This window comes from Urocampus carinirostris, chromosome 1 (genome assembly GCF_059441175.1).
Source record: "Urocampus carinirostris isolate Australia breed hairy pipefish chromosome 1, RoL_Ucar_1.0, whole genome shotgun sequence".
Classification (NCBI taxonomy): domain Eukaryota; kingdom Metazoa; phylum Chordata; class Actinopteri; order Syngnathiformes; family Syngnathidae; genus Urocampus; species Urocampus carinirostris.
The window spans coordinates 70,810,986-70,821,449 of record NC_142349.1 but is presented as its reverse complement, the minus strand read 5'-3'; the positions used below and the strand labels follow the sequence as shown (position 1 = coordinate 70,821,449).

Sequence of the window (10,464 nt, the reverse complement as noted above, 5' to 3'; positions counted from 1 at the left end):
GGAATTAATTATCAAAATGTAGCGTTTACCAAATTATTCAAATGAGTTATCTGACTCCATTAACCAAACACAACCTACATTCATCCAACAATTCTGCGCTCTCGTTTCTTGAGAGAAAAATGATCAGGAAAGCCGACATTTGAACACAGGGGCAGATTTAATTTCATTAACAATATAACTAAGTGTACTCCGAATTGGTGACGTTGGCGTCAGTGGAAAGCCCTATTTTTCAAGTCCTTTAGCTTTTTCTTATTGGCCGTCTTCTCCCCGCATAATGGTGTGTCGGCTCCTCCCATGGGCGTGCCAAGGAAGCCCTCTGGACTTCACAATATCATCCACGAGCACCTCGATGTCTGGCTTCCCAAAACAACGCCTGCGTCAACAACGTCTGGATGTGCTGATGTGCTTTCTCTTTTCTTTTCATTACCATCTCTCTCTCTCTCTCTCTCTCCGTTTTGTTTGTTTCTCCCTCTCTATCCATCTTTCTCCCCCCTTTTGTGTCTCCCTCTTCTTTCCTTTGTTTATTTCTTTATTACTTACTTTCTTTATTTTACCTCTTTTTTTCTCTCTTTCTGTCAAGAGATCGTAGTTTGAATCCGGGCTCCTCCGTGTTACATGTCGAAGTGTCCCTGGGTAAGACACTGAACCCCTAATACCCCCAATAAGCAGGTTAGCGCCTTACATGGCTGCACGGCCGCTATTGGGAAATGTGAAGCACATTGTAAAGCGCTTTGGGAAGTCTTCATTGTCTTGAAAAGCGCTATAGAAATGCAGATCATTTCATTTCATTTTAAAAGTGCGTAAAAATGACGCCAATGGTGGCCCCAGTCCTCATTATCGAGTTTTCATGTACTGTTTTCACGTACTGTTGCATCCAAGAGGACAGATTTATCAGACTAGTAGCTCATTTCCACCAGCCTGACCTTGTACATTGAACTTTAGCACAGTATTGCATCAAACTGAATCATTGGAAGTCAATCGTATAAAATCCTTTATAGTCAAATGTATGAAATCCTTTACAATGCAGCAGCTTCTCTTTTCAGGCGCATGGTTGAGTGGTTCACGAGGCGCTAAAACAGGGGTGTCAAACTCATTTAAACTCGGGGGCCACACGACAGAACATACATTCTGTCGGGGGCCGGACTAGTAAGATTAGAGAGAAAGAAAAAAAAGAGAAATAAATAAGCAAAAGAGAGGTAGAGAAGAGGAGAGAGGGCGGGACAAAGAAAGAAAAGGAGAGAGAGAGGGAGAGAGCGTGAGAAACAAAAGATAAAAGTCGTGAGAAAGGGGGAAAAGAGAGGGAGAGGAAGAAAGAAATCCAAAGACAAATAGAAAGACAGAAGGAGAGAAAAGAGAAAAGAAGGCGCGAAGGGTATGAAGGGAGAAAGAGACAAAGAGGGTGGAAAAGAAAGAGAGAGAGAAAGAAAGAGAGACCGAAAGAAAGACACAGAAAGAGAAAAAGAAAGAAAGAAAGAGACAGAAAGAGAGACAGGAAGAAAGAGACAGAAAGAAAGAGAAAGAAAGAAAGAAAAAGAAAGAGAAAGAAAGAAAGACAAAAGAAAAAAAAGAGGCACAGAAAGAAAGAGAGAAAGAAAGAAAGAAAAAGAAAAAAGAGACAGAAAGAAAGAGAGTCAGAAAGAAAGAGAGACAGAAAGAAAAAAAAGTGAGACAAAAAGAAAGAGAGACAAAAAGAAAAAGAAATAAAGAAAAAAGAAAAAGAAATAAAGAAAAAGAGAGAAAAGGGGAGAAAGAGAGAAATAGAGAGAGAAAGAAAGAAAGAAATACAAGTACAGTGTCTTTGTTCGAGGCACCTGGCTGGCAACATCAAGTGGACATATTTCAACCTGCAGCTTGTTTTTCTCTTGCCCTTCTCCGAGTGTTGTCTCACGGGCCAGATTCAATCCCTTAGCGGGCCTGATCTGGCCCGCGGGCCGCCTGTTTTGACACCTGTGCGCTAAAACCTTTACTCAACTGTTGGAACCCAATATAATAGCCTTATCCCCCTTGTCTTATAACATTATCTTCTCTGTTCCTTTATCTTCTTGCTCATACCTCACTATGAATGTGTAAAACTGGAGTGTCATGCCCAATTTCGTTGTCACAATATGTTAGCCCATTTGTAGCAATGACAATAAAGGTATATTCTATTCTATTCTATTCTAATTAATTCTAATTCCAATTCCTATTCTAATATAAATGTCTTTTCCATGATCACGAACCACCATCGCAGGTACTTTCACACCATTTACCTGGGCATTCGGAGTCGCCGGAGCCCCGAGACGGATCGCTGGCGTTACCACTGGAGGATGATCTACCAATTTGCCGACGTGAGCATGCTGCACCTTCTGGCCACCTTCCTGGAGAGCGCGCCGCAGTTGGTCCTGCAGTTGTGCATCATTATCCAAACGCACAAACTTCAAGCGCTCCAAGGTGAGCAGGTTCGATTCCGGGCCGTTGCCTCCATATTCTGAATGAATGAATGAAAACTTTATTCGAACATCAGAATAAAAACAGAACAAAAACAACAATAGTAATGATAGTAATAATAACAGTTAGGGTATAACAATAGCAACAATAACAACAAAGTTAACCATAGTTCTAGACCAGGGGTGTCAAACTCATTTTAACCCGGGGGCCACACGATAAGACAAACATTCTGTCGGGGGCCGGACTAGTAGATTAAAGAGAAAGAAAAAGAGAGATAAAGAAATAAGAGAAAGAGGGAGGGAAAAGGAGAGAGGGCGGGACAAAGAAAGAAAAGGAGAGAGAGAAGGAGAGAACGTGAGAAACAGAAGATAAAAAGTCGTGAGAGAGGGAGAAAAGAAAGGGAGAGGAAGAAAGAAATCCAAAGAGAAATAGAAAGACAGAAGGAGAGAAAAGAGAGTGCAAAGGGTATGAAGAAAGAAAGAGAAAAGGAAAAAAAGGAAGTTAGATCAAAAGAGGTTAAAAGACACAGAGAGAGAAAGAGCAACAAAGGAAGAGAAAAAGAGAGACACAGAGAGTGAAAGAGGCAGTGTGGGAGAACAGGGGGGAAAGAAAGGGAGAGGAAGAAAGAAATCCTAAGAGGAATAGAAAGACAGAAGAAGAGAAAAGAAAGAGCGAATGGTAGGAAGAGAGAAAGAGAAAAGAGAGAAAAGGAAAAAAGGAAGTTAGAGCAAAAGAGGTTACAAGACACAGAGAGAGAAAGAGTCAAAGAGGAACAAAGGAAGAGAGTGAAGGAGACAGTGTGGGAGAAAAGGGGGAGAAAGAAAGGGAGAGGAAGAAAGAAACCCAAAGAGAAATAGAAAGACAGAAGGAGAGAAAAGAGAAAAGAAAGCGCAAAGGGTAGGAGGAGAGAAAGAGAAAATAGAGAAAAGGAAAAAAGGAAGTTAGAGCAAAAGAGGTTAAAAGAGAGAGAAAGAGATAGAGACAGAGTGGGAGAAAAGGGTTGGAAAATAAAGAGAGAGAAAGAGAGAGAGAGAGAGAGAGAGAGAGGGAGGGAGACCGAGAGTGGGAGAAAAGGGGTGGAAAAGAAAGAGAGAGAGAAAGAGAGAAAATGTCTTTGTTCGAGGCAACTGGATTTGGCAACGTCAAGTGGACATATTTCAACCTGCAGCTTGTTTTTCTCTTGCGCTTCTCTGAGTGCTGTCTCGCGGGCCGGATTCAATCCCTTAGCGGGCCTGATCTGGCCCGCGGGCCGCCTATGTTTTTGTTGACCTTAAATAGCAGTTGTGCAGTGAAACATTTTACTAAATCATCTCATTTTAATAATTTGGACTGCCGGAATAAAATATTAGTATGATTCTCCAAACGGTTCAAGGATATCATCAAATTTACTTTGGGTGTCACGAATCAGGACAGGTAACAGGAATGGAGAACCCAATCGCATAGCGTACTCACAGTTTATTAGGGAGAGGAAGACTGCGCTCATACTCGAAGGACCGCGTTTAAGTTCTCCCAGTGAGCAATCTTCAGCCGGTGTCCATGGGCGGGGCAAATTGGGCGCCGTGGCAACCGTGACATTGGGTATGTCTTTTCGGTGAATTTTACAAGATTTTTAAGGGGATAAATAGACTCCGGCAACCACTTTAAGAAAAATAAATGTTTTAGAAAATCACAATGACCCACTAGTGAGATACTGTATTATAAGAACATGTCCACGGGCTCTTCAGGTGTCCTTAGGTGACAGGTGTCCTTAGGTAAGTACTATCAGTGAGCAATCCGTCAACGCGTTTCAGCCGGTGTCCATGGGCGGGGCCAATTGGGCGCCATGGCAACCGTGACATTGGCTATGTCTTTTAGGTGAATGTTGCAGGATCGTTAAGGGGTTAAATAGACTCCGGCAAACACTTTAAAAATAAATGTATTAGAAAATCACAATGACCCAGCACTAGTGAGATACTGTATTATAAGAACATGTCCGAGGGCTCTTTAGGTGTCCTTAGGTGACAGGTGTCCTTAGGTAAGTACTATCAGTGAGCAATCCGTCAACGCGTTTCAGCCGGTGTCCATGGGCGGGGCCAATTGGGCGCCGTGGCAACCGAGACATAACCTGGCGCCACAGTCTCCAATCTGATTGGAGACTGGAATGAAAACACCGGATGCGAGTGCTACAAGGCTAAAGTGACACAAAAGTGAAAACTGTGTACATCTCAGGGATGACTGCGGCCGCCTCCCTGGTTTCCCTGGCCTGGGCTTTGGCCTCCTACCAGAAGGCCCTTCGAGAGTCTCGGGAGGACAAGAAGCCCGTGAGCTACCTGGCCGTCAGCATCCAGTTCTGCTGGCACTTCTTCACCATCGCGGCTCGGGTCATCGCCTTCGCCCTCTTCGCCTCGGTGTTCCAGCTCTACTTCGGCATCTTCATCGTGCTGCACTGGTGCATCATGACCTTCTGGATCGTCCACTGCGAGACCGACTTCTGCATCAGCAAGTGGGAGGAGATTGTCTTCGACATGGTGGTGGGCATCATCTACATCTTCTCCTGGTTCAATGTCAAGGAGGGAAGGACCAGGTGAGAAGAACGCTGGTTATGGATTTTGCCCTGCAGGGGTTTTGAACTGGATCAGGGTTTTCATCTGTCTTTCTCACCTCACTGTTTTTTGTGTCTCTTTTTCTCTTGCTCTTTCTTTCTCTCACTCCCCCGTTCTCTCTCTCTCTCTGTCTTTTCTATCCCTCTCTTTTTCTGTCCCTTTCCCCCCCTCTCTCCCTATTTTTCCCTCGTTCTATATCTTTCTCTCCTTCTTCTTTTTGTCTCTTATTCTTTTACTTTCTGTTTCTCTCTCTCTGTGTCATTCTCTTTCTTTGCCTGTTTTTCTCCCTCTCTTTTGCTTACTATCTTTCTTTCTGTCTAACTCTCTCTTTCTTTCGTGTTTACTTTCTTTCTCTCTTTCCCTCTCTTTATTACTCTCTCTCTTTATCTTTGTTTCTTTCTCACTCCTTCTCTTTCTTTATTTTTCTTGTTCTTGCTTCCTCTCTCTCTTTCCTTCTTTTGTCTTTACAACTAGTAGAGTGGAAACCCCCGCCTCACATCTGTACGTAGTAAGGAAGAAACATAGTATTCCACGGGTGATTTAGCGAGTATTGGGAACAGTTTCAACCCCTCGGACTAAAATTTTCAATGACCAGTCTTCTCTTCTACTTCACTTCTTTATTCACGTTCGAGTTGACACTTAAAAATATGTCCACTCCTGCCTCTTGGGCCACGCGTCTTCTTTCTACTTTCTCTCTGTCTCTGCTAAGTTATAGTAGGGACTGTAGGGTTCATCCGGGCTGGGGTCAAAATAGGATAGATAGGATGTGAGACATAGCGAGACAGGAAAAAAAACATTTTTGTCACGGGACCGGACCAGATCGGAGGCAGGAAGGATGAACTCAATCGCGTAACGACCAGTTACTTTTATTTAGCAAAATAAAAGTTGTCCAACACTCAGGGACAAAACAAAACAAAAACAGGCTTACAGGCAAACAGGAACTCGGACTAGGAATACTCACAAAACAGGCTTTTACTCAGAACGGGCAAACACAGGTTTCCACAAGTCAGACCGAACAGATTAATGCAGAACAGAAAACGCAATGAACCAGCCACCGGCAATCCCCAAAACCCGCCTTTAAGAAGCACACACGCAAATTAGACGATCTGCTACAGCCGGTGCCCAGGGGGCGGGGCCAGCCGGTCGCCACGGCCTTTTTTTTCAGAAAAATATTTTATTATTACCGTAAATTTCGGACTATAGAGCGCACCTGATTATAAGCCGCACCTACCACATTTCAATATTTTGTACTTACACAAGCCGCACCTGTATATAAGCCGCATGCGCCCACATTTAAAAAATGTAGCACAAAATTAACCCAGGCCCGACTTTAAGTCTCGCGATTGAAACTGAATATCCTTAATTAAAGTACACAGTCCAAAAATCACAGCCTACTAAATTAACGTAAAATGATACCGGTAGGTTTGATGCAGACCGGCAGAGTCCGGGTCCCGTTGAAAGTAATCCAAAGAAAAAAGTGTATATTTCCAAAGGTAAGGGTGGGAAAAATATATATCCACTGTTGTCCACCGTGTCCTCAAACACTCACCTTACCGGTCCCCACTTCCCGTCAGCCCCGTTTGTTACGCCCTTCTTTTTAATTCGCCCATCCAAAACATATCAGAATAAGTGTCCAAAATAAATACAAATAAATACATCACAAAAATATACAGTTGCAAATACATATTATACATGGTTACACATATTACAAAAAAAGACGGTACACCGAGAGAGTTTTCAAAGCTTTGATAATAGTAATATAGCTTTCATCCCAAACGGTGCCTGTGACAGGTAGCAACACGCTAGCAACACGCTCGCAACACAGTAAACGGGTCTGTTAAAAAAAACATACCGTACTTGTAAAAATCACGGTAAACCGTCCTCATCTTCCTCCTTACAACTGAAGCCATCAAAATCGTCTTCCTTAGTGTCGGAAAGAAATATAGACGTCGTCCCACGCTCACTGCCGCTGGTGTGCCCTCCACTCCGTCACGGCTTTTCGGAACCCGTTGGTGATGGTGGATTTTTTGATGCTGCCCCACGCTGTCAGGATCCACTGGCAGACTTGCCAAAAAGTTGCCTTTTGCATGCGGCCAGTTTTAGTGAAAGATTTCTCGCCGTTAGTCAAGCCAAGAAGTTGCAGTCTTCCTCTGTGCATATATTCCACCAGTCTAAATCTTACCTTTGGTACTCGAGCGCCGCTGGCGGCCGTTAGAAAAATGACTTAAATTGGCCGCATCGCTGAATAAGCCGCAGGGTTGAAAGTTTGGGGGAAAAGTAGCGGCTTATAGTTTGGAATTTACGGTACTCATCGTGTCACGGACCCCCTGTAATGTCTGTTTTCACTCGCTGGAGGGTCTGTGGACCCCAATTTGGTTTAAAATGACGACTGTATCTAAAAACCGAATTGTAACAGTCGCCTCCATCTCGTGTTGTTGGGCAGGTGTCGTCTTTTTATCTACTACCTGGTGATCCTGGTGGAGAACGCAGCCCTGAGCGCCTTGTGGTACATCTACCGCTCCCCTCACCCCACCGACTCCTTCGCCGTGCCGGCCCTCTGCGTCATCTTCAGCAGTTTCCTCACCGGGGTGGTTTTCCTTCTCATGTACTACGCCTTTTTCCATCCCAACGGGCCCAGGTTCGGACACTCGGCCAGCTGCCAGCGCCTGGACCTGGACGCCGCCGCCCACTTCTCCACGCTTCCCTCGGACGCCGGCACCAACTCCCTGCGATCCAACCGGGGAGCCGCCTCCTCCGCCACCACCTTAGAGCGCGACGCCGGGAAATACGCGGAAAGGGACGGTTGCGCGCCCGTTTTCCAGGTCCGGCACACGGTTCCGTCCACGCCGTCGTCCCGGGCGCCCCGCCTGGACGAGACGGTGGTCAAGATCGACCTGTGTCGGAACCGCTACCCGGCCTGGGAACGCCACGTCCTGGACCGGAGCCTACGAAAGGCCATTTTGGCCATCGACTGCTCGCTGACGCCGCCCAGGCTGCAGTATAAAGATGATGCGCTGGTGCAAGAGAGGTTGGAGTACGAAACCACACTGTAACGCTCTCGAGACTCCTCCCACCAGCCAGGATCGGTAACCGACACTGCGGCAATAACTACCCGGACCTCGATGGGCGTTTGCCTCGCCCATGCCAAAATCCATGCGAGGTGAAGCCCGGTCATCATGTTTTTGTTAACTTCGGCTCATCAGGGATATGTAGTTGAATCCATCCAAAAATGGCAAGTGTTAGATTAGTACTAGAAAATGGTTTTATACTTCATGAGTGTTCATTTAAAGGGATACTGTAATATTTGACCACTAAATAATACTCTGTAGTACATCGATCTCCAAGCTTTTTTATGCCGAGAGTTACTGTTTGGTACTAATTAGCGCAAAGTGCTACCAGTTTGATACCCAACAGTTATTATGTTATTACTATGTTGTTACTATACATATTATTACCATGTTAGACACCCAGTCAACTACAGTGGAACCTCCGTTCCAGAACCCTGTTGGAAAACCGATTTGTTCGATCACCGAAATCATTTTTCCCATTGAAAATAATGTAAATCGTTTTAATCCGTTCCAACACCCTGAATGTTTACCTTGCATGTTTAACGTAAACATAAAGCTAACCCAGGCTAATCGTACGTTCGCGTTATCGTAATCTTCCGTACGAAAGATTACGCTAACATGAACGTGTAAAAATAAAAAAATCAGGTCGTTTACAAGTCATTTAGCACCCGGGTCTCCACAACAAGTGGTGAGCGGTTCATTGGAAAGGGGGCTCCGTTCCAACACCCTCAATGTTGGGCACCGTTCCAACACCCTGAATGTTTAACGTAAACTTAAAGCTAACCCAGGCTAATCGTACGTTCGCGTTATCGTAATCTTATGAATAGGATTTCTTACCTTTGTGGTGGTCAGCAGAAGGCGCAGGTGGACGGTGGCACTATTGTGGAGCTATTATTTCTTTCTTAAATGCAATAGTTGTACGCACTACTTTTCTTTTTTCACCTGAAGCAACTTTGCTGCTTGCACTGACTTTCTTCAGAGGCATAATTGGGGGCCAAAACACCCGTACGCCGCTCAGCATAGCACCCTAGCGTACGCATTCACGCTTTACCGGCATTCGAACTCCGATTTTTTTGACCGAACAGCAAAGCGTGAATTTCTCGAAATTTTTGGTCGGACCCCGATTTGTTCGAACTGAGAGGCGTTCGAAAACCGAGGTTCAACTGTACTAAAAACAAATCATTTTACTGTACTAGAAAATCACAATGACCCAGCATTTCAGAAGCAGTTTGCAGGTTACACTGTCTTTAGGAGGTTATGTGGTGCCCGCAGGCACCACGTTGGAGACCCCTGGTGTAGTGCAAATGAAAATAAGTGCTAAGAAGTCAAGTCATGTTTATTTGCATAGCCCTTAATCACAAAGAGTCTCAAAGGGCTGCACAGACCACAGAGTATTGCAAACTACAGACTATTATGACACTTTGGACCATAATATCTTACAAGAACGGTTGGAAAAACTGATTGGTCTCTCAGGAACCGTCCTTTTATGGTTCAGATCCTACCTCTCAGATAGGACGCACTGTGTTAAATATGGTGAAATGACATCCGAGCCCTTTAGCGTTACCTGTGGTGTTCCGCAGGGTTCAGTACTTGGCCCCCTTCCTTTCAGCATTTACATGCTTCCATTTGAAGGAAAAATACAAACTATGTGGACTTAAATTGACCTAACTGCACCATTTTACTTCTGAATTTCTTGCCCGGCCTTTCATACGCGTTTTCAGGGGTACCCGAAGCAGCAAGATTGCGAACAATCATGTCAGCTCCCTGTAGGTGAAACTCATGCCATCCTTATTTTTGCTTACAATCAAGAGTTTATTTACTACTACGAGGCTCTGAATTATACACAATGTTACTGCTACGGGTACAATGTCTAGAGGACTTAGTGTATAATTGAACGCCCCCTAGTGGAGAAAAACTACAATTTTGATTTGAAAAATAAGCAAATATACATGAACTATCATAAAAAGTTTTTTTTTTAATACTCATCGGTCGAGAAATTTTCATTTATTTTACATAGCATGAGCCTCACCAGGAGTTGACATAATCATTCGCCATCTTGCTGCTACGGGTACCTGAAATACCAAATACCTTGGGATATGAAGTAAAATGGTGCGGTTTGGTCCCTTTGGGTCACATTTTTCCTTGTCGTTCTTAACGCTTGTTTTTGCCTCCACTGCACAAAACTGCGACATCTGGTGGTCAAATAATACACACTGTCCCTTTAACACTTTTTCCATACTTTTAGATATTTAACGTTACAGAGTGCTAGAGAAAGATCAGTTTAGTGTAAAAAAAGACAAGCGTTGAATTAACACTATGTTGGGACATATACACGTAGACCTGTTGTTAATCTGCCACTGACAATTTTGCCATAAACTGGTCGAAAA

At 44.2% G+C, this 10,464-nt stretch overlaps 1 protein-coding gene across 1 annotated transcript in view; it reads left to right on the top strand.

Moving 5' to 3' along the window:
- xkr4 (XK related 4) overlaps positions 1 to 8,340 on the top strand; it is a 31,585-nt gene extending 23,245 nt beyond the window's left edge. The window contains exons 2-4 of the mRNA XM_088350121.1: positions 2,231 to 2,430; positions 4,636 to 4,990; positions 7,453 to 8,340. Of these exons, the coding sequence (XP_088206247.1) occupies positions 2,231 to 2,430; positions 4,636 to 4,990; positions 7,453 to 8,062 (1,165 nt within the window). The 3' untranslated portion in view covers positions 8,063 to 8,340. The remainder of the gene's footprint in view (positions 1 to 2,230; positions 2,431 to 4,635; positions 4,991 to 7,452) is intronic.
- The last annotated feature ends 2,124 nt before the right edge of the window (positions 8,341 to 10,464 follow it).